This window comes from Stigmatopora argus, chromosome 1 (assembly GCF_051989625.1).
Source record: "Stigmatopora argus isolate UIUO_Sarg chromosome 1, RoL_Sarg_1.0, whole genome shotgun sequence".
Lineage (NCBI taxonomy): Eukaryota > Metazoa > Chordata > Actinopteri > Syngnathiformes > Syngnathidae > Stigmatopora > Stigmatopora argus.
Genome location: NC_135387.1, coordinates 17153376 through 17178138, shown reverse-complemented (window position 1 = coordinate 17178138; position 24763 = coordinate 17153376). Strand labels below are relative to the sequence as shown.

The 24763-nt window shown below is 40.4% G+C and overlaps 1 protein-coding gene across 11 annotated transcripts in view; it reads right to left on the bottom strand.

Annotated features, from left to right (window-relative positions):
• prdm16 (PR domain containing 16) overlaps window positions 1–24763 on the bottom strand; it is a 140877-nt gene that overhangs the window by 16215 nt on the left and 99899 nt on the right. For 10 of the 11 annotated variants that reach the window (XM_077604168.1, XM_077604175.1, XM_077604172.1 and 7 more), the window contains exon 4: window positions 4266–4406. In XM_077604168.1, coding sequence (XP_077460294.1) covers window positions 4266–4406 — 141 coding nt within the window. Of the gene's footprint in view, window positions 1–693; window positions 1132–4265; window positions 4407–24763 lie in introns of those variants that run through there. The other variant, XM_077604176.1, reaches the window with a different exon arrangement.

Below are 24763 nucleotides of genomic sequence, written 5' to 3'. Positions count from 1 at the left end.
TCGTTTTTAGAAAAGGGCCTAATGCTCAGACTCAGAATAAAATGATTTCCCTGCTGACTACTGTACAAAAAAGGTTAATTATTTCTTCAGTAATGCGACAGAAACGATTTACAAAAAAATAAACAAATATACAATTGACTGAAACGCACATAGTATAAATTACTAATTTATTGTTAATTGTATTGTTAAAATACCACAAATGAACCATTTCTTTTTAATTTCAGCAATACACGTTGCTGTGCAATTGTTGGAAATTGCAACAGACACAAAAAATATCAATATTTGACAATTAATGGGACCTGGATAATTAATTTCAAACGACTAAAATCTGTTTTGTCGTTTGCCGACTCACTTCCTAAAGACCCCAAAACAAAAATAAAACTCACTCCATGCACATATTAAATATGAAATTGGCAACACGTGTACGTCCTCATCGTCAGGTACACAAATTTCCTCCCATTTAATGACTAAAAAAAGACCTCCGCGCACTTCCGAAAAGCTTGCCATGTGAAATATGGCCACAAGGGGGCTCTCTCGTCAACACCAATCGAGGGTCGGGAAGCCAGCAACACACGCGCGCACGCATAAAGTAAACTTCCAAGAGTCGTATGACCGAGCTGACACGACAGAATATTCTTGTTATTATTATGATCTATATTGATTTTTGCGTGCCCACACAAAGAAAAACCTGACCTTTCTTTTCTCCGTGAGTCGGAGTAGTTGAGAAAGTTGCGCGGCAGTGCGAAGAGCCTCCAGTTGCACGAGCATTTGGGTCCCGGCGGAGTTGGCCACACAGCCCATATTACTACTCGCTTCGGCACAACTCTGACTGCCGGCCTGGAATGGGGTCGATGGAGCCGATGCAGACGATGCGGACGATGGAACCGATGGAGCCGAACGCAGACGGCCGGGCGTCGGACTCGGCCGAGCGGCCGCAAAATCTTGCGCACGGCGGATGACGCGCCGGATGACACTTTGTCCCCTCAAAGTTGGCGGCCCACTGACTGACTTTTATCTATCTAGTCACCGAGTGTCCATTAAAGATGATGATGAAGATGAGTCGCTCTCTCTTTCTCTTTCCCTGCGAGGTTTCTCCGTGCGCTCTCTCTCTCTCACTCCTCTCTCTCACTCTCTCAGTCTCTCTCTCACTCTCTCCTTCTGTGGTCCCCCCGCCGGCCACTCCTCCTCATCTTATCTGCAGCCGAAAGCACGGAGGACCCCTCTCGTCAGCCCTACCGCCCACCCCCCATCAACTGCACATATTTAATATTGATGTCGGTAATGGATAAAAGCAAACCCCGGTGACCCTCCTCATGCGCTCAGTTACAACTGGGTGGGCGCACGGATTCCCACCGACGACACGAGACACACACGCGTGTTAATTCGTACGAAAAGTGATTTTCAATAATCGATGGACCTTTTACCGAAATGGCTTGTCGTGAGAAATGACTAAAAATGTGTTTAAGACTAGGAATGTTTATTTGCGGAATACATTTACATTTTATTCTGTGATAGTTTAACAAATGAAATGGAAATAGTATTTTTGTAAGGTTAACAAAATGAGGGTTTAGGATTTTAAACCAATTATATGAAGACCACATCCCCCCAAAAATAAAAAAACAAAACCACACAAAAAAACCCACGTGTCATTTTTATAGATGCACATTTTACCAGTTCATGTTTTAGAATTTTATCATTCGGAAAATAACATCTTAAAATAAATCGGTTTATCCTTCATAGGGCAAGTGACAATTTTTTGTCATTACAAATAGGAACCCCATAAAGAGAAAATGTTGGAATCTATACATTTTGGTTTATGTAGACCACAATATTAACATTTGGTATACAAGTGTGGCCTAAATGACTTAAAATGAGGTCAACATATATGAACACCAGGTCTCACTTGTTCTATTATACCCCATTTGTCTCTATTATTTTAGGATTAATTTAAATATTTAACGGAAACAAAATTAATAACATCAGAATTTCAAAAAAATGAAAGACACTGTTTATGGCCCCCGGTAAAACTAAGTTTTCATTCATTTATAAATTTCCCAGGATTTAACTCACGCACCGATCCCAGTCAATATTGACTGGACCCCTAGTACTTCCAATTGCGGTCATTAAGTAAATTGAGGGCCCTATAAATTATCAATCCAAGCAAAAGATAGAAAATTATGTGAAAGAAAGAAAACTGTGTTTGCAGAGCTCATCTTTGAGTGTTTTTTTAATAGTTGGGGCAATACACTCAGACCTGTCCTGACCTCCCCTCATCTCTGTCAAAAAATAAAAATGTAATGCCAGCTCAAGGCCCACAGTAAACCTGTAGTATTACAGGTACACACACCTGTGTGTGTATTTGTATTGATGAATCTATCTGGGGGTGGAAGGGCATATCAAACAAGGTTTACCAGACTGACAAGGAGTGAGTCAAAGTGGACCAGGTTCACCTTCAAATGAACCCTAACGTGCAACAACATGTTGCATTGCTCTCAGCAATATTCCACTCAGCAGATGCGACTTTGCCTCAGAGTCACTGAATAGGAACACCAGAAGTGGGCAATCATCTCTTTTTTTCCGGCAACAATATTTAGAAATATTTGCCAATTTGAAACATGACCCCAAAAAATGGCTACCAACAAAAATGCATTCATGTTCATCCTACAACATGAGTAAGAAGAAAATAAACAGACTTTTTCCCCCTGCTTTGAAGGCCTGCATTTGGTTCTGCAGTGTGAACACATTTCCATAAAGTCATGCATTGTGCATGTAAAAGACCAGCGAAGGGAAATCGCTCAATGCGTTGCGGAAAAAGACATTTTAGCACTGAGTGGCTTCGTCTTGTGTGTATAAATAAATGATGGGCTCATAACTGTGACGAACCAGTGGCCAGGAAAACAAAAGCAAAGCCATTTGCCACGTACAAACTGCAAAATGCATCAAAAAGCAAGAGACCACGTGACCTTTACTGGGTCCAATAATTCTGCACAATTTTCGATGGTGCGCTGACTCTTTCATTTGACATTGTGCGGCAGTGGCAGGGGGCACTGATGTGAAAATCTTAAAAGGATTAGGCAGGTTGGTGTCGCCAGCCAATTGGTGCTTGTCAATCTTTGAGGCCCCCGTGCGTTCCTTCTAACTTCCTCCAAGCCAGCCTCCCATTTTCTTTCATAATGTCTGAAGCTTAAATGGACACGGTGGCCCGTCCCCTCAGTGTGCGAGAGTGACAGGTGACAGGTCAAGACTGGAGGACTGAGAAAGAGACAAAAGGGCGGCGAAGGACGGGGAGAACCCGACAAGGCAGGGAGGGATTAGGAATCAAATAAGTGAAAGGAATGTGGAAACACAGACGAGTCATATGGAAGTATTTGTCTCCTGTCGTACAACTGTCATGTCGCATGTCATGTCATCTTAGGCCATTCAAGGGCAAGTTTCACTTTTCTTTGACTCCATGAATAAACTTTAGTTTTTGCGACTAGTTGTTTTGAAGTGCTTATTCCACGTTTTTCTGAAATATTTTAAAAAGTCCATGTATATATTAATGCTGCCAATTCGATCAGACGTTGCAACAAGTTATTTCGAGCACGCACCTGCCCGCACCGAACCCAGGCGAGTAAATACTACTCTGATAAAAATGGACGCATCATATAAATATGATACAAATCTATGAAAGATTATATTTGAAAATGTACTGTGCAGACTTTTTGTTCTGACGGGCCGATAAATGTTAAACTACATGATCACATCTAAACAAGCTGAATCAACAAAGGAAATTAACATAAGCTAAAAAAATCCCTAAAACATGAATTTCTACTAAGAAAACGAGATAACTAATGGGGTCCTCACATACCTGACTAATTCATTTGCTCCAAAGAGATTGGTTCACAGTTTCGTGTATTTCCAAATATCTGCCAGAAAGGGGAGGGTGCAACGGCAATTGAACACATTCTTTTTTTTTGGGGGGGGGGTTGTTTTAGGAGTCTGATGAGTGTTGTGCGATTCTTTCAGTTTTGTTACGTGGGTGACTTCCTAATAGCTCTGGCAACCAGCCCAGTGACAGCCACACAATAGAGTCATTCCTTGGTCATTACCAGCCAACATATTTTGAAGCCATGATGATAAACACAATACACATACGGTAGGAACCCGCTAATCACTCTTGGTGGATGGGAAACAGGAAAGCAAAGCAGCATTCACCATTGTGGGACAAAGACAACACAATGTGTCTCTTATGTATAGAGTCCAAATCTAAGCGGGGCACTCACCTGGTCTCCAGTGAGGTGGCAGGCGGCGAGGTTCTGCTCCTCAAACGAAGGGGCGGAGCGGACATACTTGAGCCAGCTGTTGCCAGGGGTTTCCGGGCCTGTGTCCAGAGCAAACTTGATGTTGCCCAAGTCGTCGACCACCTGTTTTGAAGGAATAAGTCCAGTTTTACAAAAGCAGAAACTGATGACACAACATAAAGTTCCCTTCGATGCAAAAGGATTGAAAGTGCGCCTCCATTCTGAGGGTGTTGATCACGATTTGATTATAGATGATGGCTATGATTTTGGATGTCAGTCATCTTTCGAATGCAAAGTGGCAGCCCTGTCATGCCCAACAAACGTGGGCATAACGTATGAAAGGGAGAAAGAAGGGACATGGCCAACTGTAGCTTCTTTGACTTTCTCTGAGAGATATTGATCATGAGTTGTTACTCATTTCAAGAGAAGGAATAAGGGATTCTTATTACCGTCTTTAACAGAAAAGCTAAAAAATGGAAGTAGCAATGTGGGAAGAAGTAGAAGTAGGAAATTGGAGGGCTTTGCACTGAGTGAAGTGAGTTGCAATGCAGAAGAAGTAACAGGCTAGATGACATTTTTAGATGCGCACACTTCGTGAACTCTGAGAAACGGCAGTTTTTTTCAAAGCCATGTTCTTTTTTTTAACTCACCTCGTAAAGTGTGAAAGGTCATATTCTTGTTGTGTGGGTGAAAGGGTTTTCACTGGGTTGGGGGTGCAAATAGAGAGTGAATGCGTAAAGTGTCTGGTCAGAGGTGTGAAAAGATCTGGTCCATGTGTGCATATCCAGATACACACAATTGTATGTATGCAAAGTTTATGGTCCAGGTTGAAATATAACCAGTCTGTATCCGTTTTATAGTGGACACCTCAAAAGTCAGCTTTCACCCATGTTCATGGCTAATTGATGTCTAACATAAAAACTAACGTTCTAATGTAATTAAGTTTTTCTAGCATGGCAATATTATCCTGTATCAAACGTGACAATAGATTAGCTACTAAGAAACAAACATTGAAATGATGGAGAAAGAGATTGATGTTCAATGAGCAAAGCCTTCTCTATAGCAAATGTGAGTTACATCCAACTTCCGCATGTCCAAACAGAAATGTGGACGTTCTAAAATGTGTAAAGACCCAGCATAGAAAAAAAAAAGTAAATAAAACTTTTTTGGGGGTGGGGGATCATTGCAGACATCTGTTTTGAATCCAAAACAAGTGGCAATGTTTGTTACGTTTGAAAGTAATTCAACAAACGGGATATTGTGATTTTGTAAAGCTATGTTGATTACAACATACATTTTTGTTGATTTATAAAGTGAGCACATCACACAGGCATTAATATTAGAGTGCTATTCTTTTTTGTAGTTATACATAGGTATTGCCATTTGTACAAAAATATATCAAAAATAAAACATTTCTTCATTTTCCTGATCCAAATTTACCAAGAATCTAGTCATATTGTCTAATCAAAGCTCCTTCGTTGGCTTTTGCTAACTTTGCCTGATTGAATACAGGCTTTGATTTAATGTGCGAAAATTGGCACGAAAGCTAAACCTGCTATGCCGCTCACTAATCAAGACCATCCACAAGCACCAACACCTATTATGCACTAATATGCTTCCTATGGATTTCAGTCATAGGGCACTTGTCATAGAAAAGGGGGAAAAAGCATAAACAGAGGAGGAGCTACAGTGATTTTTTTGCTGTTGTGTAGGCCGTGGCAAGATAGGAAAGCAGAATTTTCACATGCTTACATACTGAGCATGTTGCAGTTCATACACACTTGTGGTTTCCAACCTCTCACTACATTTCATTATGCTTCCAAGGGTCTGATGGTGGGCTTAATGAGCAGCAGACCTGTGTGTTTTTGAAAGTGCACATGTGTGCGAATGTTGTTGAGGGGGGCCTACTAACACCATGTCACAGCGTAGGAGCCTGATTTATAAGGCTTCAAATGAGGTGCAACAGCAAGGGAAAGGCAGAACAAGACCATGGATGATTGTTTGTTTATTTACCTCTTCCGTTTCATTTTGCCACCTCTCCCATCCTTGTATGTCAAATAGGGGAAAAAGGCCTGACGCTCCATGGAAGTTACAGTATCGTACATTCAAAGCAGCTATGACCAAAGTGTCCAAGTAAATGGCATTACAGTGTTAAGAATTACATGTCATTTTCACCATCATTATAAAAGAGGTGAATTCTTGTGAGAACATGTTTAGACCAAATTTAATAGCTTGCCATAATTGTAATATCCATTTTCAAATTCAACTGAAATTTAAATGATTTCCTTTTACTATAAGTAAAGCATATTTCTTTTCCGTACACAAATACCTCTTCACGTGTAGAGGTAAGAAAATTTCACATTGGTACCCACAATTGTGACGATCAATTCCTTAGTTTATCGCATTTTAATCTTTTTTTATGAGAACATAATCCCTTGAGCACCTGCTTTCATTGACTTCAATCCAGAAAATGATGCCAAAATATCTAAATGCATAGTTGAGAATGTACTTATAGATGATTGGGGCGCAATGGAAAAGAACAAACATGAACACTAGAGGAGTCACAGGAGAGGTGAGTGTGAAAAGAGAAGCGGCTCCAAGTGGACAGGATGCAGAGCAAACTCCACAGGAAGCTCTGATAAGAGCACGACACTCCTCTTGCTCCTCGCCTCACAAAGGGGAACCTTTGACAGCTAGAAACCTTTAATGGATGTCTCGACATGCCCTCTCCATCAGCTACGTGTGACGGATGCTTGAAGGGCGCGGGGCTGAATTAGAAGAGGAAAGTTACTTGTAAAGGCGGACGCCATTGACAAGGTGCATATTCTTTTCATTTTGACTGAGGGCACCAAATGGAAACGCTACTCAGCGGTGATCGTGATTGCAATGCGAGGCGGAGATAGAAGCACTTTGCTTCCATACAGTTACATGGTGTGTTTAACCTATTAGTATTTAATATAGACCCATTTATATGATTCATTCTTATGCAGGTAGGAATTTATATAAATGATTGAAATAATCGTAATTTGACAGTAAGCAGTAAACATGGCTTGCAATTGTGGATTAAAAATGCTGAATACTATTGGCAACTACATACTAAAACACCTGAATATATATGCAGTCAGAATAAAACCTCTGACAGTCATTTCTAAAGAGAGACATTATTTTTGATAAATTACTTGCATTGGCTCTTCTTAGCTTTGGCAAATATGCTTAATATTGTGGTCACCAAGCGCTAAATTGGCAATTTCAAAAACACTGTGTACACAAAACAGGTCAAAGTACAAAGGAAACAAAGTAAGCCAACCATGGTAGACACAAATCTGAAAGTAGTCAAAAAACGCAGTTCACCTGCTCCAAATAGTAGACAAAGTGTGTATTCACCTAAGATTTGAACTTCCATACGATGCAGTTAGGGGGCGACCTCACATGAGAGATAAAACACCAGACATGGAAGTCAAACCACATCCATAGCTGCCCATGAAATTGTGGACAATATAACGGTAGGTATATGTTATACGTGCATGCAAACGCAAGTAGGCATGCAAGCACACACGGCTGAAGCCTGAGTGAAAAGCTAGTCGTGAAAGTAGAACAGTGACAGTGACAGATTGAGTGGCTGTGGAGTCAGCTGCAGTGCTGGTTGTTAGAGGTGTTCCAAATTGAGTTAGAGGTGTACGGCAACTAACAAGCAATAAAGAAGTGTGTGTGAGAGAGTATGTATCCTTTCTGGGGAAAAAAACATGTCTCATTCCACTTGAGAGGCCCCTTAACATACAAGTGAATGCACATGCACACATACACACAGACTAATAAAGAGGCTGACAGAGTACAGATTCCCGCAACGTCTGATCTTTGCATTACTGAGGGCAGGCGTGTGTGTGTGTGTGTGTGTGTGTGTGTGTGTGTGTGTGTGTGTGTCGTGGATGAATTTTAGCTTCTTAAGGGGACCTGCACATTATTCAATAATTTAATTGAATGTGCTATTATATCGTAACATGTAGTTAAAGACTGGGAAAAGTCGAAATTACAATTTTATAACACATTTAAAAGTGCTCTATTTCCCATGGTAATGATTGTTATCTCTTATGGCACACTAGTGTGCCACGTCAGCCGAGTCAGGAATTACTGGCCTGTGTGTGAAATGTATATGGGCAAAATGTGTTATGGGGAATTAAAGAGTGTTAAATGTGACCTGCTTCATGTGGGCTGGGTAGCAATATTGACATAATTAAAAAGCAGGAGGCCAGGGCCCAGGGCCTTGTAAAAGCCATCTGGGCAGTGCGTGTGCACGTGTGTGTGTGTAAAAATATTGTGAGTGTCACAATGTGGCTTGGTCACTAAAGACCTGATTTGTTTCACTGAAATCAGCATCATCTGCAGTCCTATTTAGGAAGCCTTTATATACGTGTATGTCTATTCATTGTCACAAAAATTGATTATCCAGCTGCAGATATGCAGATCCTACTGCAAAATTGTACTCTGACAATGATGCTCAGTTTTTACTAATACATCAGAGTGGTTTATACTTCCATACACAGTGTATTATTGTAGGTGTACTTTACATTGCTGCGCATCTTTAGAACTTTAACTTGAGAGCAAGCAAAAAATGAGCATGTTTATCTTTGGAATGGCAGTCTTGACAGAGCTTTACCATTAGACTGCTCTTAGACAATTACCAGATGAAGCAACTGTGCAGTATTGTTAGATTTCCATTTTGTCATAGTGTTACAGTAGCACCAGAGGAGTCCTTTTTTTGATGGTGCTAATGCAAAAGGAAATATTGACAACATTAAATTAGTGAATGTGCCAAATCAGCACACTTCTTGCCAGCTCCAAGTAATCTGAAACGGGAAATGTGCATGCTGTGAAAAGGAACATGCAGTGTGTTTTCAGGCTGGGACCTCATTAATGCAACAGCCTTGTGTTATTTACAGCCTCTTATTAAAAGCCTGGATGAATGTGTGTCGAATGACCGAGTGTCCGTGCGCTGGTGTGTATTCCACTCGAAACGTTTTGTGTGCAGGTGATACGTTCAAAGTAAATGCATCGGTTTTACTGGCGTGCACCCGCTTTCACAAGCCTACTTTTATTATAGGTATTTATGGCAATTAGGGAGGAGATATATTGGCTCATTACAGCCAAGCAGGTGCTGGCTAAACGAGGAGATATATGAACGGTACATCAGGGTCAAACACACTGTGTCCCTTGGAGTGTCCCAGTCCCATTTTCTTTTTTAACCTATTGCATATACCCTTATGTTCTACAAAGAGTGTGCCTTATTGATGATGATTGTTAACAGGCCCAGGAGAACAAAGTCCAAATGTTTTAATATATATTGGAAGGAAAAACCAGTAAGTTGTTTACTGTCAGGCGAGAACAAACAGTGAGCAAACAGCTGTTAACGCACGATGCGACAGGGACCATTGTTTGACATTGCAGCATATGAACACGCGCAGATCCAATTATCGCCTACTGTATTTCCATAGTGTAAATCCAATTTATAATGTTTTCCTATACATTTTGAAGTTTTTGGTACAACTGACTAATTTCTATTTCTCCCAAAGCATGATTCTTGCTTGATGGTGTATTGTGAGCAACGGATGGATTTTTTATTTCAGCCTTCCTCAATGCCACCTCGTAACTTCCATTACTCAAAAAATGAAACTTTTTATTTCCTTTTCAGAACATATTTTTCAAGGTATATTCCATTTTTTGGGGTCAAAAAGAGAAAAATAGAAGGTCATGAATTAAAAAAATAACATTAAGGTTGATCATTTCTTTTTAGACTAAAAGCTTCAAGAGTCAAAAATGTCCTCTAATTAAATAAGAGAAATATGATTAGTTTCTCAACAGGGACTTTCATACAGGAGATTAATGTCCACTATCTTCATTATCCAATGATAAAATACTTTTCCTCTACTTTATCCAACCAAAGAGAAAATCTTCTATGCAAGCTGCGAGGGCTTGAAGCAGTGTTGAAAATGAGTGAGTGAATGGATATTTGATGTTAAAAAGAACTCAATTTGCCATTCATATGTACATCATCAAAAGAATGTAAAAAAATATTGAGTTCAACTTTCTCATCCAAATAGTAGGAGAAAAAAAAAGAAAAAAAAAAGAAAAAAAATCCCAAGTGCGATCTGAGTGAGTAAATCTCTCAAAGGTAGTACATGCAGGCCAAGAATAATGTCAAATAATAATGAGTCTAGGAAGCCTGCATTCAACGGCAACAAAACTTGACCTGCAGTCTATCGACTGACATCGGAAGTGAAACACAAAATCGGGACAATTCCTGGAACTGGACAAACACAAATAAGGAAGTAGTGCTGGCCACATATTTGAAAGCATGTAAGACTATCAATTATTTATTAACACCCGAATAAAGGAATACTTCCTTCAACAACATTGTCTTTCATGATACAATGGACAACACAGAGGGGAGAACGAAAAAGAGAATAGAACTACTCGTAAAAAGTCTGACAAAACTCGTCTTGAAATCCAAAACAGACGAGTTGTTTTCAATACGAGTATATAGCCCCCGCCCACATGTCAGTTGCTGTTCAGCATCAACCCAGAATTGGTTTTAACAAGCTCAAGTATCTTATTGCTGAGGAGGAGAATGACAGAAAACAGTCTTTTCTTGAAACGTCATTTGGAAAGAACGGAGGACAAGATGAAATAAACGCTAGTATACTGGATTTAATCTGAGCAGAGCACTCATAGTTAAACCTTGTGACTACGTACCAGATTACAGGAAGCCTTTCTGTCAGAAATTGTACAAAAATCCATAGTACTCTTCAGACAAGCCCCATTTCACTGCTTCCAGACTGTTGCAAGTGACTATACTAACTTGTGCTAAAAGGAACTTTAAGAACAACACTTTTTGGCAGATCTGAGTGTTAAGATTAAACGATAATCTTTCTTTTTAAGGCCACATTCATTTTAGCGCCCTTGATTGCTCCTGTTGACTACTCATATCCACTCTTAAAACTTAAAACATGGTGGCGAACAAATGTGCTAAAATCTGTCAAGACTTTGAATTTCCTCACAACTTGGCCTCTCGGTCTGCTTACCCGTTGAATGAAGTCATGTTTGTCACATGCAGGGCGAGTTTGGTAGCTTTTTTTTGGCTCTGCTTCTGCCCAGTAGCATTATCTGCCACCAAAGAGACAAACACGATGCTAGGAGACGTGTGTCTCTCCTGAAAACGACTTGCATAAATATCTGGTAATTCTCACCCATGCTATTGGATAATTGTACGTGTGTGTTCTCTTATGTTGTGTCCATTAGTCTATTTTTGTGTCTCTGAACTCAAGCTGCGACTGAGACAAGCCAGGACAGAAGGCCATTCTCAAGTGCTGCTGAGAAGGAAACGGGCCATTTCACTGTTGTGTAAACCATTGTTTCATTTCCACACTTCGCCATGCTCCCTTTCTCCACTCTGTTATTGCTCTGGGCCCTGGCCCATGTTCAAGTGTGAACACAATACAGCTATTGAGACCCCAGCTCACACCTTCCCGGTCAAGGCCTTGCCCCAACGTAGCTTTCAGCGGCACATCTCGTCGTGTGAAACTACTTATTCCGTTCAAGTTCATTCTTTTTTGACAGGCGGCTTCAACACACCCTTTTGCCCCATTCCTTCATCTTAATTGTTACCCTAACTCCGACTCTGGAGGGCCCCAATGTACAGGTAATGTATCCTGCTTGATGACCTGCCCACAGAGGCCCACACAGCCAACCTTTAATTAGGACCGCTCATCTCCTCTTCCCTGAGTAAGGGGGAGGAAATGGTAGAAGAGGTTCTGAGTATATGCGTGTAGAAGAACCCTTCAGCCATGTGGTTTGTGTTAGGACCAATATTAAGAGTGTGTCAGTGGGTCCAGGGCCTGGCTGATGGCTATCAATCTAGCCTTTAATGGACGACAGGATATATAGGAGTACGACTGGATAACGGTCCCACTAAGAGAAGCTAATGGCTAAACGGCTGCATGAACTCTCCCTTATATGGAGGTATTATGTTGCCATTGCAACTGCTTAACGGCCTGATTATAAAATGATGACTATAATATTAAACAGTACTCGAAATGTTTAATGCGTTGAATTTGACGTGATAACAATAAATCAAATCCTCGCAAACAAGTACTGAGGGGATAGGATTCTTCTTTTTTTAAACTATATGGTAAAGAAAGTTAAAGAAATAATCTTTGTTCTTTTCTTTAAACTTTAAACCTAATTTTTCGGATTATAAGGTGCACCATCAATAAATAATTGATTTTCTTACATACCATGCATTAGTGTATCACTGTATTCCATTTGGCATTAATTCTTAATTTTTAAGATTGTTTTATTTATCCAGTTGATGTATTGTTTTAGTTATAGGTTTCAAGAGGGTGTGTCTTAGGGTGAGTAGTATAATACAGTTATGCTCCAAAATAATAGATTCAAGGTCCCTATCATAAGAATAGGATACAAATATGCCAAATTATATTTGATGTTTTGTAGTCTTTTGGTTTGGGCTTTAAATGATTCAAATTCAATTTGAGGTGGAAACCCTACCCCTTTTCAGCTGAGTTTGTTCAGTCTTTATTGACCTGTTTTTAAAGGCTTTCTTTTTTTCTTCCTAAAACTTTATAAATGCGTTCATGTCAACATCTCCAGAGCAAAAACCCTAAATATCTCTTCCAGATTTTTTTTCCACAGAAAAAAAAGATCCTTCCTTGATTAATAATCAATCGGTTGTCATACGCAAACACTAAAGTCTTAGTTTGTGAGGTGGAAAAATGTGAAGGAGGGTGGGGGAACGGGAAGGAGGAGATGAAGGATGTCGAGAGAGATAAATGGAGAGGAGGAGCAGCTGTTGACACAAGACTTCTCCTCTGTGTCACATAAGGGATAACTGGGCTGCCAGTGTTTACACACACCAGTAGTAGTGTCATCAATCACACACATATTGGTTCTCTCCCTCTCTTTCTCTCGCTTCATCTGTCGCTCGCATAGCACCCCCCTACACGCACACATTAAGAAAAGGGAAGGCGGATTACTGTGGGGGGATTGACAACATATTGCGCTACTACAAGCATGTCAGATAACATCCTTTTCTTCACGGCTCATCTCTTTCACACACAGACAGACACGCACACACAAGAGGTTGCGCATCCCGTTACCAGTAAATGACACAGAGCCATTTAACAGACTAAAGACATTAATGGCTTTGTGTTATTTATGAGGCATTATATTCAACTAAATTATGGTTTGTATGTTATCTTGAGGGTGGCCCGGCGGCTTGAGTGGTTAGTGTGTCCGCTTCACAGCTCTGGGGTCCTGGGTTCAAATCCAGGTCGGTCCACCTGTGTGAAGTTTGCATGTTCTCCCCGGGCTTGCGTGGGTTTTCTCCAGGTACTCTGGTTTACTCTCACATTCCAAAAACATGCATGGTAGGCTGATTGGACACTCTAAATTGCCCCTAGGTACGAGTGTGAGCGTGAAAGGTTGTCCGTCTCCTCGTGCCCTGCGATCCGCTGTTCACCGATTCAGTGTATCCCCCGCCTCTGGCCATAAGTCAGCTGAGATAGGCTCCAGCACCCCCTGTTACCCTCGTGGGGATAAAGCGGTTCAGAAAAATGACTGAATTAATGTTATCTTGAATGTCTGGTGGCAAATGTGGGCCAAAATTAGGTAAATTCAACTTTACCTCTGGAAGGAAACACCACAAATGACTCAATGAGGTTCTCAAGACAAACTAAATACTGCCATACCTTTTATCTTCAAACTTCAATTTGCGGTAAATGATGAAAATACCATATATGTCGCAACACCAACAAGAGCATTTACACCATCATTTGACGAATAACACCATTATTGTGAGTCAATTCTTGGTTTTGCAAGGATCGAAGGGAACGACAGCAACAACATTGGTGTGGCTTACCATTCAAAATGTTCACATCACATTGGAATAAAATATGTAATACAGATGCTGACCTATAAATCATGGAGTATGCTTCAATCACAATCAGCAATAATGGTTCAATCAACACTTCAAAAACACTCGCTGAGGATACTTAGCAAACAGTCCAAGTTCAACACTGCAACATTAATTTAAAATACCTTTTTGTGAATTTCATTTGGGCTATAGTGTAACTATTCACTGGGCTCTATAACCACACCAAATGACAACAATCACTGAGCATCACAGCTTTTCGAAGAATTTTTCTGCTGCGTGTGTCTGTCTTAAAAGGTGTACTTGTGAGCTTATTAGTTGCTCTAATTACTGCAAACAGCACAATGAATCTTTGTAGCCCGGAGAGGCGTATTCACAATGACCTCCCCGTGTGCTGGCGCTCAGTGGTCCCGGGGGGTGTTTAGGAGGTAAACATGTTGACTGCACCTCCACCCCGCCATGCCACCATCCATTTACTTGCCCACACATGGCAATTTGGGAGCCAGTAGCTAATTTGGGGTTGGAGCATATATGCAAATGGGAGGCAAACAAAAGAATTGGGTGATGGATGACAAGAAACGGTGGCAGCGAAGGCTCCGTGATTAGCGAGGCCGCTAATTAAAAAGCCATCGCATTGAAAGCACTGAGGTTTCTCATTAGCGGCAGCCTAAATGAAACCACATGGCTCTGGTTCGTGCTAATTCTTTTAAAGGAAAGAAAACTATATAGACCTTGACACACACAAAAAAGATTGATATATTGGCTTTATTCTAAGCTGAGAAGTACACACATGCCAATAGATGGGTTACCAATTACATTGGCCCTTGTATCACCCCAAAGTAGGGTTATTATGAACATGGCAATTAAAGCTATAATAGGATAAACAACAAGTTGGCTGATGGCAGGATTGTATGAATGATTAGAGCAGCATAGTATTGTTGAACACAGACACAAAGAAATCATAATGTCTGCCTGTGTGTGTGAGGCCTTTCCCTCTCGTGTCAATGGTGTTTTTTTTTTCCTCTGGCGATTCATTTCATCCCAGCATGCATCGTCACGGTCGTTGCCCCGCTGCCCTTTGGAGAAGGCAAGCCTCTCCTAACATTTACTTTATCATTTCACAATAAAGCCATCCAACACAAATCTTTTTTTCAATTGAAGCGGACCAAGAAGAGAAAAGCAGAAAGGACAAACAGCTGCTGTGGGACCAATGGTGCAAAAAATTGTTTTTATTGAATGCCTCACATATCCTGAAGACACAGATAAGAATATGGCGGTGAGTGGACAGTCATGTGTAGGTGAGAATGGTTGGTTGAGTCTTCAAATAAATGAGATTATTGATGTTAAACGTCAAAGTTAATGGCTGACGTTGAGCGTGGGTTCACTGATCTGAGGAAAAGGAATTTGGATTATGACCTGAGATGCCCCTTTGTGTGGATGTGTGTATGCAAGATTGTTGAAGAAGTAATGTGATCAGTACTCCTAGGCTAAAGCCTAAAATGTTGAACTTTTGAGGCAGATTGCATTTTGCCTATTCTTGGACTTTAAAAATCAAAAAACAATACAACTCCTGTATAAATAGTAGCTACAGGAAAACTGAAAAACCAGAAGACTATGCATTACGAGTTTAATCGGGGAAAGTGGAAGAACAATATCGCACATATAAAAGTGTCATGCAAGACAATGCTGCAGTAGAATTTATACTTGGAACACTCCACCACATTATAAATATTTGAATTACTCACTAATCGTTTGCTATTTATTGTCAGCACAAAAACAATGTGTGCAAATTTAAGGTGAGTTTGTTCGAGAGGAGGAGCAGTTGGTTCTCAGAGTGATTTACAAAATGGCATTACAATTGTTTAGTTGGTTACCTTGAATGCAAAGCTGTTTTTCAGTGCCCACAAAAAAGTCCTCCATCTGTTCACAGGGTATTGTCATAAAAACATACTCTAACAATTCTAGTATGCAATCATTAACATTGGTTACGTTTACAAAACTAGGTGTTAGAGTTAGATAGACTCTAGCCAATGATGTCAGATTTTCTATACAGTGATTTCCCCCATTTGGCCAGCCTATATGTACGTCAAGGCTGTTTAAAGTAATACAGTGAGGCCTCACAGAGGCACGCTTTCACATTCAGAGACTCCAAACAGACGTCAAACACTGACTCATGCGTAGCCTCACTTTAAAACACCTACAGTCCAGGGATTCGCATTTTAAAGCCAAAAAAATCCTTAATTCCGTTTGATGACATAGCATGAAAGAAAAAAAAGTTTACAGATAAATAAATGAATGATTGCTCTGTGTATGCTTGAATGTGTTTCTGTGTGTTTTTGGAGAGTGCAGTCCAATGGCTGATGACTCTAAGTGCCAAGGTAAGTGATGTTCCCAAACTGTGTGAAATCAGAGCTCATCTGCAGGAAGTGTGTGTGTGTGAGAGAGTCATGAATGCGTGTGTCCACTCACAAAGACACATTGAGAGGCCTCATGGCCAAGAAGTTTGGGCTGCGTGATGGGAGTCAGAAATCTCATCTCATTCACAAAGCAAACATTCCAACCTAGCCGTGCTTTTCAACACTTTCCACTAATTCTGCTCATTCCCAGCGCACATCATCTTCATAAGTAAACAACACTCTCCTAGAGGAAAAGCTCTCACTTACCCTTCCCAAAAATCAACTCTTTTGGAGTGGCCAAATAGACTTCTAGTTTTGTCATTATTTGAATAAATATCAACATCCTCTGGGTCCACTCGACACACACAAACAGATATGGAATACATTCATATTTAATGCCAACGATGACTGCAACACTTGTTTGTTTATCTCAGTCAAAATCAAAGTTAACTTCAGTTAGAAATAGCTCCTTATCAAGCCAATAACGACACACATTATCAAAAGGGGTAGATTGAAATATCTGGGGGAACTTTATGCAAAGCTTTTCACTTCCTTCACAGTCCTGCTGCAATATTAAGATGGCCACACTCATTAGCATATTAAGAGAAAATGTTCCAAGGTCCTTTTTTACTTTCTAAAGATGACCGTTTTATAAGAAGATCCTACACTTTGGTATCACTCTTAGTAACAGCGTTTATGGCTCAAAACAAGGTGATGGGGGCAGTATGGAATATCAGGAACACTTCAACTTCAATCCTGACTGCTTTTCAATTTTGCAATATTCAGAGCTCCTACCACCCCTTGGAGCACGTGTTTTGCAGGTAGAGAATATATCTAATGACTGTGCTGCTGCTCTATCAATCAGTTGCATTGTGTGGACAGTCAAAATCAATGGTTGCACGCAGAGCTACCTGAGGTCTCACACACTTCATCCGTCACAAGCGTTCGATATGTCAATGGGCACAACACCTTTCAGTCTATGTTTTCAGTTCTTTTTCAATGGTGAACCTTCAAAGTGTATTTTAATTTTGCTATTTCTACTTACCATTAGCCGAGCAGAAAAAAATGCCCAGAAAAGACAAATTCATTCCACATATTAGGGGGCTAAATGCACATTATTTAAATGCACACTGTACACAGAACTATGCAAAGACTGAACTTTGGTTTCACCACATATGCTGAAGAAAAACATTTGTTTTTTGAGCCAAACAAAAGAAAGTATGCGAGAGGTTTTTCAGTGTTTGCTAGAAAAGCATTCAACCTTTCCCACATCGCTGTATCATTAAAGCATTGCACATTCACGGTTCATTTTCCGCTAAAAAAAAAAGCAAGCAAAGGGGAGAAATGCATTTCGAGATCATCTCACAGTGCCCGCCATATTGTATGTTTACCTCATCAGTCTGCAAAATGGAAGAGTACAAAAATAGTAAACATTCGGACATTGCCATGTGCAGCTAGTCGCCGATATGTGGACCAAAGGTGAACAATAGAGGGCCATAGCTGATGGGCCATATGGTTAATCATTAACACACTAGTGGATTCTGTGTCCAGGAGCAATTTTATTTATGTTTTCCTACATGGTTTTCCTCACTTACTCTCGATCTCCAGGTACTGTCGCCGCTAACCTTCTCTGTTACGCCCGCCTCAATGGCTGCCTGCCTTATCAGATGCACCGATGGTTTGGAGTTTCAATTCAACTTCACTCCCTGCCATATTCTTTCTCTCCATGGGTATTCATACCTCCTTCCTGTGCTCAGAAAGTCAAGCTTCCCTTTAGAAAACCATGCACTCTTATCTGAGAGACCCTTCGACCCCAGTCATAGCAGCAGCCATTGGTAGAGAGGGGACACCAAACGTCCCTTGGGATATGAACAAGTGGTTGAAGGGTGTATGTGTGCGTGTGTGTATTTGGATCAATTAGCAAGGTCTATTTACTGTCTGTCTAAACACGTGTGATAATATTGCAACAGTTCTTACAACAATTTTGATGTACTTTGAAAGAAAAGAATAGTGGAAGTTTAGCTAGAAGGTAACTGCATGATATCTTGTTCACATAAAAAAAGGTTTTCTGTTGTGATGTGTATCTCATTAATAAAGATTAGGTAACAGTTGTAGATAAACCTGCTGGAGGAAAATCCTTTTGAATATAGTGACGATTTTTTTCCTACACATTTGTTATAAATTTAAGAGAATAATACATTAATCTTAATCACAAAAGTCAGACAAATTGTGTACAAAAAGGGGTGTCAAGGAAATTTTGGGATTTTGGGCAAATGTTTTTACAACGGAGGATTATGGCCACAGAAAAAAGGAAAAAATACAAGTATGAGATTACAGTTTTACTATTAGTACGTGGAATAAAGTCATACTGTTAGAACGAGAACAAACATTATTTCAATTTTGAGTGACCAACTTGAGTGACTGAAAAATGTTAATTACTTTGTGTTCTTTGAGAGTTTACTTTTTATATGATTGATTTATCTAAAATTCTGGTTACATTAGTAATCTGTGTCGAACTTCCCCCAGGACAACAGATGTTTATGCGTTTGCAGACCATAAAACACATTAACATGTACCATAGAAACCTGCGATTGACTGTTGAATAATCCTGGCTGTACCCAGCCTCTATTTGGAAGTCAGCTGGAATAGGCCCCAGCCCACCAGCAACCCTATGACAATAAGGAGCATGGGAAATGAATAGAAAAGTAAATAAATGTAAACCAGCTCACTTTGTACCTCTGGCCTATTAGCTGTTAATTTTGTCCTTTCAAAAGTACCTTCAATCAAGCACACTGTTTGTGATGCATTTTACTTCTCATCAACTCTCATCTTGATTCACAATTTTACATGCACTGATGAACTAAATAATATACTAGTTGTTCTATAACCTTTAGTTAATTTCAAATCATCCTGTCAAGACATTTTTGCAAAATTTTCCAGATGGGAAAGATTTGGGAAAACCCCCTTTACTGCATGACTTATGTTCCAAAAAGTGACATTCATGATGGTATGCATAGGATGAGAATGGTGTAATAAAAACACCAGCATCCCAGACACTAATCACATGATAACCACTCAAATAACCAGTTCCTTAGCCAGGTCTGTAGATCTGTAAAACAGATAAGATACCTAATAGAAAGGGCTATCAGGCATTCAAATATGGATAATAATTCACACAGAAGGAAAAAAAACTGCATTAAGAGTTCAAAGTTTGCCTCTATTAGTTTAATCGCTAACTACTATACACGCTGAATTGACAAATACTAGACACACTAGACACTCAATGTGGGGGACAGTAGCTAAAGTCTGGCAAAAGAGACAAGTCTGGCCTTTCATCCAAACACTAACAGTTTTTAATCTCCCTAGCTATTATCCTGGGGCCACAAGATACGCTGTTAATGGCTAAAATAAATGGCCCTCCAATCACGGAGGGCACACTGTTAAGCTTATCATACTTGGTGTGTGTGGGGAGGGAAACGATCTAATTCCTTCCAGCTGCAACAAGAGAGCAAGCGAGAAAGACACAGAGAGAGACTCAATGTTCAGAGGCTGAAAAGACATACTTGCTTGACCCCTTTAATGCACCAGAAAGACCAATCTGCATGTACTGTAAGTGAGGCTTTGTTAAAAAAAAACAGGGGCGCCTGTGACCATGTGTGTGTGTGTGTGTGTGTGTGTGTATACATTGTAAAATGTGTCTAAAAGCCAATGCAAATCAATCTAAAATTTTTGTAACAGAACGACCGTATTTCTTAAGGATCTATCGGTGTGAATGCCTCCACCTCCTGCTAGAGTGGTATTAAGCAGTTGTGATAAAAATCAGCACCTTCAAATTTCAGTCAATCGTCCTCAGTTGGAAAAGGTTTGAATGCCATCTCCAGTTCAGGGATGGAGTCCTGTACCAAGTTGATAAGTTTAGGTATCTTAGGGTCTTGTTTGCGAGTCAGGGAAAAGTGGAGTGGTCAAAGACAGGTGGGAGTGTGCAGTGTCTGCAATGATGCGGTCTCTGCATGAGTCTATTGTGGTGAAGGAGTTAAGCCAAAAAGCAAAACTCTTGATTCACTGGTCGATCTACCGAACATTTATGTTCATGAGCTGTGACCGGATGTAAGCAACCGAAATGGGTTCCCTCCAAAGGGTCTTCAAGCTATTCCTTCAAGATAAGGCTAGAAGACTGGCCATTTGGGTTGGACTTAGACTCAAGCCGCATTGGGACGAGCCAGCTTAGGTGGACACCTTGGATCTCTCGGTTGGTCTGCGAATGCTTTGGTTATTATTTGACAAATAACAGTTTATTGTTTAATGCTACTCAGAAAAACAAATTATGAAACCAGCCTATAACGTGATATTTCCCTCAATAGCATGTTGGTTTTCTGTTAAAATTAGCAGTCTCTCCGATGCACTTGCTACCTACATACAGTTTTTCCTACCAAGTCCACTTATTTCATTTCCTTACATATGCAGTTACAGTTGTGAGACCACCACATCCTCTACTGCAAAAGCCCAGCTGTGGTTTGCTTCACATGCCCCCAACAAACACTAACACGCAGACCTTTATAATAATGTTTACAGTGCTCTTCCATGCTCAACCAATTTATATACTATAGAGAACCTGGCAGCACTCACACCCGGATAGGGCATCTATAACTATACCTATAACTACCATATATTATATTAAAAATAAACTATGGTTAGCTTTAGTCTCTCTTATTCCTAAAAGAAAAATAAGTGATGTCTATCAAAATGTAGTTTTTTTTGTGTTTGTGTGTGTGCATCAACCTGTATAATTAGGCTTTAAAAGATGTTTGAGATTGCTGACCCGTATTTTGTTTGTGCCTTGTTCTTTTTTAACCTCCTAAGACCCAAACTCTGGCAAGGCATGCATTTTTATTTTCTCGTTGATATTTAGGCTAATTGGGACCTGATGAGTGTAAAAAAAGAAAGAGTTAACTTTTTTACATGATGTAGTTTCAGAGAAAAATGATGTCCACATCACAAGTGGGAGCCAGGCCATTGTAGTCCAAAATTTAACATTGTAGTCTTGTGACAACCAAAAATGTGAGGTCCCCACATGTAGACACCAGGTCCTAGGAGGTTAACTTTCTTTCTACAACTTCTAGAATAGTGCTTGTGCATTTTTGGCGAGGTAGCATGTGGGGTAAGAGGAAACTCGGTGGCGGCTATCAGCTTACACTCACTGCCGTCTGCAGAATAGTGTGTTTGTCCTCGGCTCGCTTTGCTACCTTTTTCCCACCCAGAGTTCATAGTGCCAAACTCGCACTTTGCTTAAAACGCGCATTCTCTAGATTCGATTATTTTCCTACAGGTTCCTTCTGCCCTACACACAAGAGAGATTGTGTGTTTGGATTAATTACCAGGGGCGGCATGTCTGTTTGTGTGTGAGGAGGTGCGAACGTGAGGCTGGGTTTATTGAAACTCGCCATCCCTCAGATAAACATACAAGCACTGACAAGATTCTCCCCCCCAAAAATGGAGGAACTGGGTGTCATGGGAGATATCGGAGTAAATAATCATCTGGGTTCAGAGGTGGTGAGGAGAGAAAGTCTGCGGACGAGCAGAGAAAACAACACGAGAGGAAAATAAACGGCAGGTGTTAGGAGGTTTAGAGTGCTGCTTGCAAAAATGGGAAACGGAGGTGGAATTCCACATTCTTGGGAAAAGACTTGTGTCTGGGTTACTTTGGAGCACTAGAGCAGACGGGAAGAAATAATGTAAACCGTTCTCTATTGTTGTGCTACTCTGCCCCTTTGCTTGGAAAAACATGGCAAAGTCTAATTCAATAAATATCTCCTGCTTGAACAAGAGAGGCCTCACTCCAACTGTAGTCTCAGAACTTGGGAAGAAATGTGCCAACCTAAACGTTTTGAAGATGACTGGCTTTTGTGTAAAACGGGTTGGTTGTGGCTTCTGGAGAACAAGACACAATGGCAAAACCCCAGAAAATGTTAGTGGTTAAAGTGTCTCTCCCTTTTTGCTCATTTAGGAGTAATTATACTGGTGAATACCAGAAGAACGCACATCTTGCCATGTAAAACGTACACACACTCGCTTACAGCTTGTCTCAAACACTGGATCTTTATGGGCAGGAGCAAATTTGTTCATGTAGGCTGGCCGACCTCTGATTTGCCCAGATTTTCAACCCGTTGACATCCCAAACAAACCAAAAGAGATACTGGTTGAGCCGATCATACGAGCTGCAGTGTATTTTCATGTCATGACGTGAGGTAAGAAAATAATTGGAGCCCTGAAGTTCAAACCACTTTTGAGATGTATGTTTTCACAAAAATTTGGTTATCATCTCAATTGTACAACCTAATTGACACTCAACTTCGAAAATTCATTTTGACTTCATCTTCAATGGCCACATAGAAACAAATAGCATGATTATCTTTTTTGTCAAAGAGAACATTTCTTTAAAAAAATCCCACTGACAATGTATGAATGGGAAACAAAAGTCCTTGTAGCCATAGTTGTTGTGTTACCTGGTTCCCCAATCTGAAAATATTCTTGACAGCACGATTCCCACGTTTCCTTTAGAACGGCCACCACTAAAATAGTGTTGGTAACACTGTCCAACAGCTGTGTAGGAGACTTAGAGGAACACTGGCATTTCTGTGTGGGACCTTAAAACAAGAGCCAAGTGGAAGTAAGGCAGACTCGGCATTTGAATGTTTTAGTCCAACCACTGGTTTCCTCCTTATACCTATTGACAAATCACTTCTGGCACCTTTTATGGACAACATGAAGCTAAAAGAAGTTCCTGGCCACACAATGAAGAGAAGGTAATGGCCACCAGCTCTAGAGAAATGTCTAACATCTGCACCCCCCTTTTTGTGGAGGTCGTTGTGTGTGTGTGTGTGTGTTTTCCAGGCCCTTGTCCAGAAACATTGTAGTACAAGTGTTCCCACTACAAGATTAGATTCTTTAGGCCCACTTCCAATTATTATTGGCAGTTGATACTTTCAACATTTTGCTCCATTCCTTTTCATTGCCACCCGACCACTTTTTGCTCTCTCTTTAGGAAAGAGGGTCTGTTTAGGTGCTTGGGAATATAGGAGGAGAAATGTTTTGTAATGATTGATTCACTCAATAAGATGAAAGAGAAAGGGCAGGACATTATGAAATTAGTTGAATAATGCGGCGTAATGCATCCTATTTGTGGACTGTGTTGCTGTAGAAAAACAGATTCATTAAATAGACCTAAAAAATGCATTGAGGTAGCCCAATGATGAGACTTATTATTGATGTTGTATAGCATTGTAGTAATATAAAAACAAAAGGAAATGATAATATACTCCAAGTCAGCACAAAGTGTTGTTTTTAAAAGATACATTCAAGTTGAAAAAGCACAAACATCACAATATACAACAGGCTCACATGCACACAAATAGGCTGTCTCATCATCTGTGAAGAAATAATGGAATTATATATGCGCCCCCTCCCTAGTATGCGGCGAAGCATCAAAAGTTCAGTGCTGTGATAAGTTGCCTGTGCGCTTTGCCTCTGGCCATAACGGTGTGTGGTGTTTTCCTATTACTGGCATGTCCTGTTTCATAGATGGATGGACCTCGGGCTGACGTCTGCCACTGCCTCTGTTCAGCTCTCGGTGTTATTACCGAAATCGATGTTCATGTCCCTGGCCATTCATTATCCCCACCCCACCACCGCCACCTTCCCGACAAACACCAACATGCAAGAGGGTGAGAGAATAATGGAAAGTTCTATTGCGTGGAAATTATGCTGGCCTTGTGGTCAAAATGTACAACTGCAGCAAGTTCAGTATGGATTGTCATTTTTAAAGGATCGTTATGGATACTTGTTTTACAGTGAACAATTTGGATTGCAACATGCACAAAACAGATATTACTGTAAATCGTACATTAAACCTTGATTGATGTACAGTATATACACATTATCTAGCCCCTTTTTGAATAGCTCTGATGCATATGACTGTCCTTGTCCATGTCTGTTAGTGTGTTATGTAAAATTGGCGGCCCCTCGTAACCCCGCAAAGACACTAATAACCCCCCTGATGATTGACGCTTATGGATTTCTGCACCGCTAATTTCCGTAACTATCACTGTTTGAAAGATAGCTAAGGGATTTAGCGGAGGGGGCTGAGA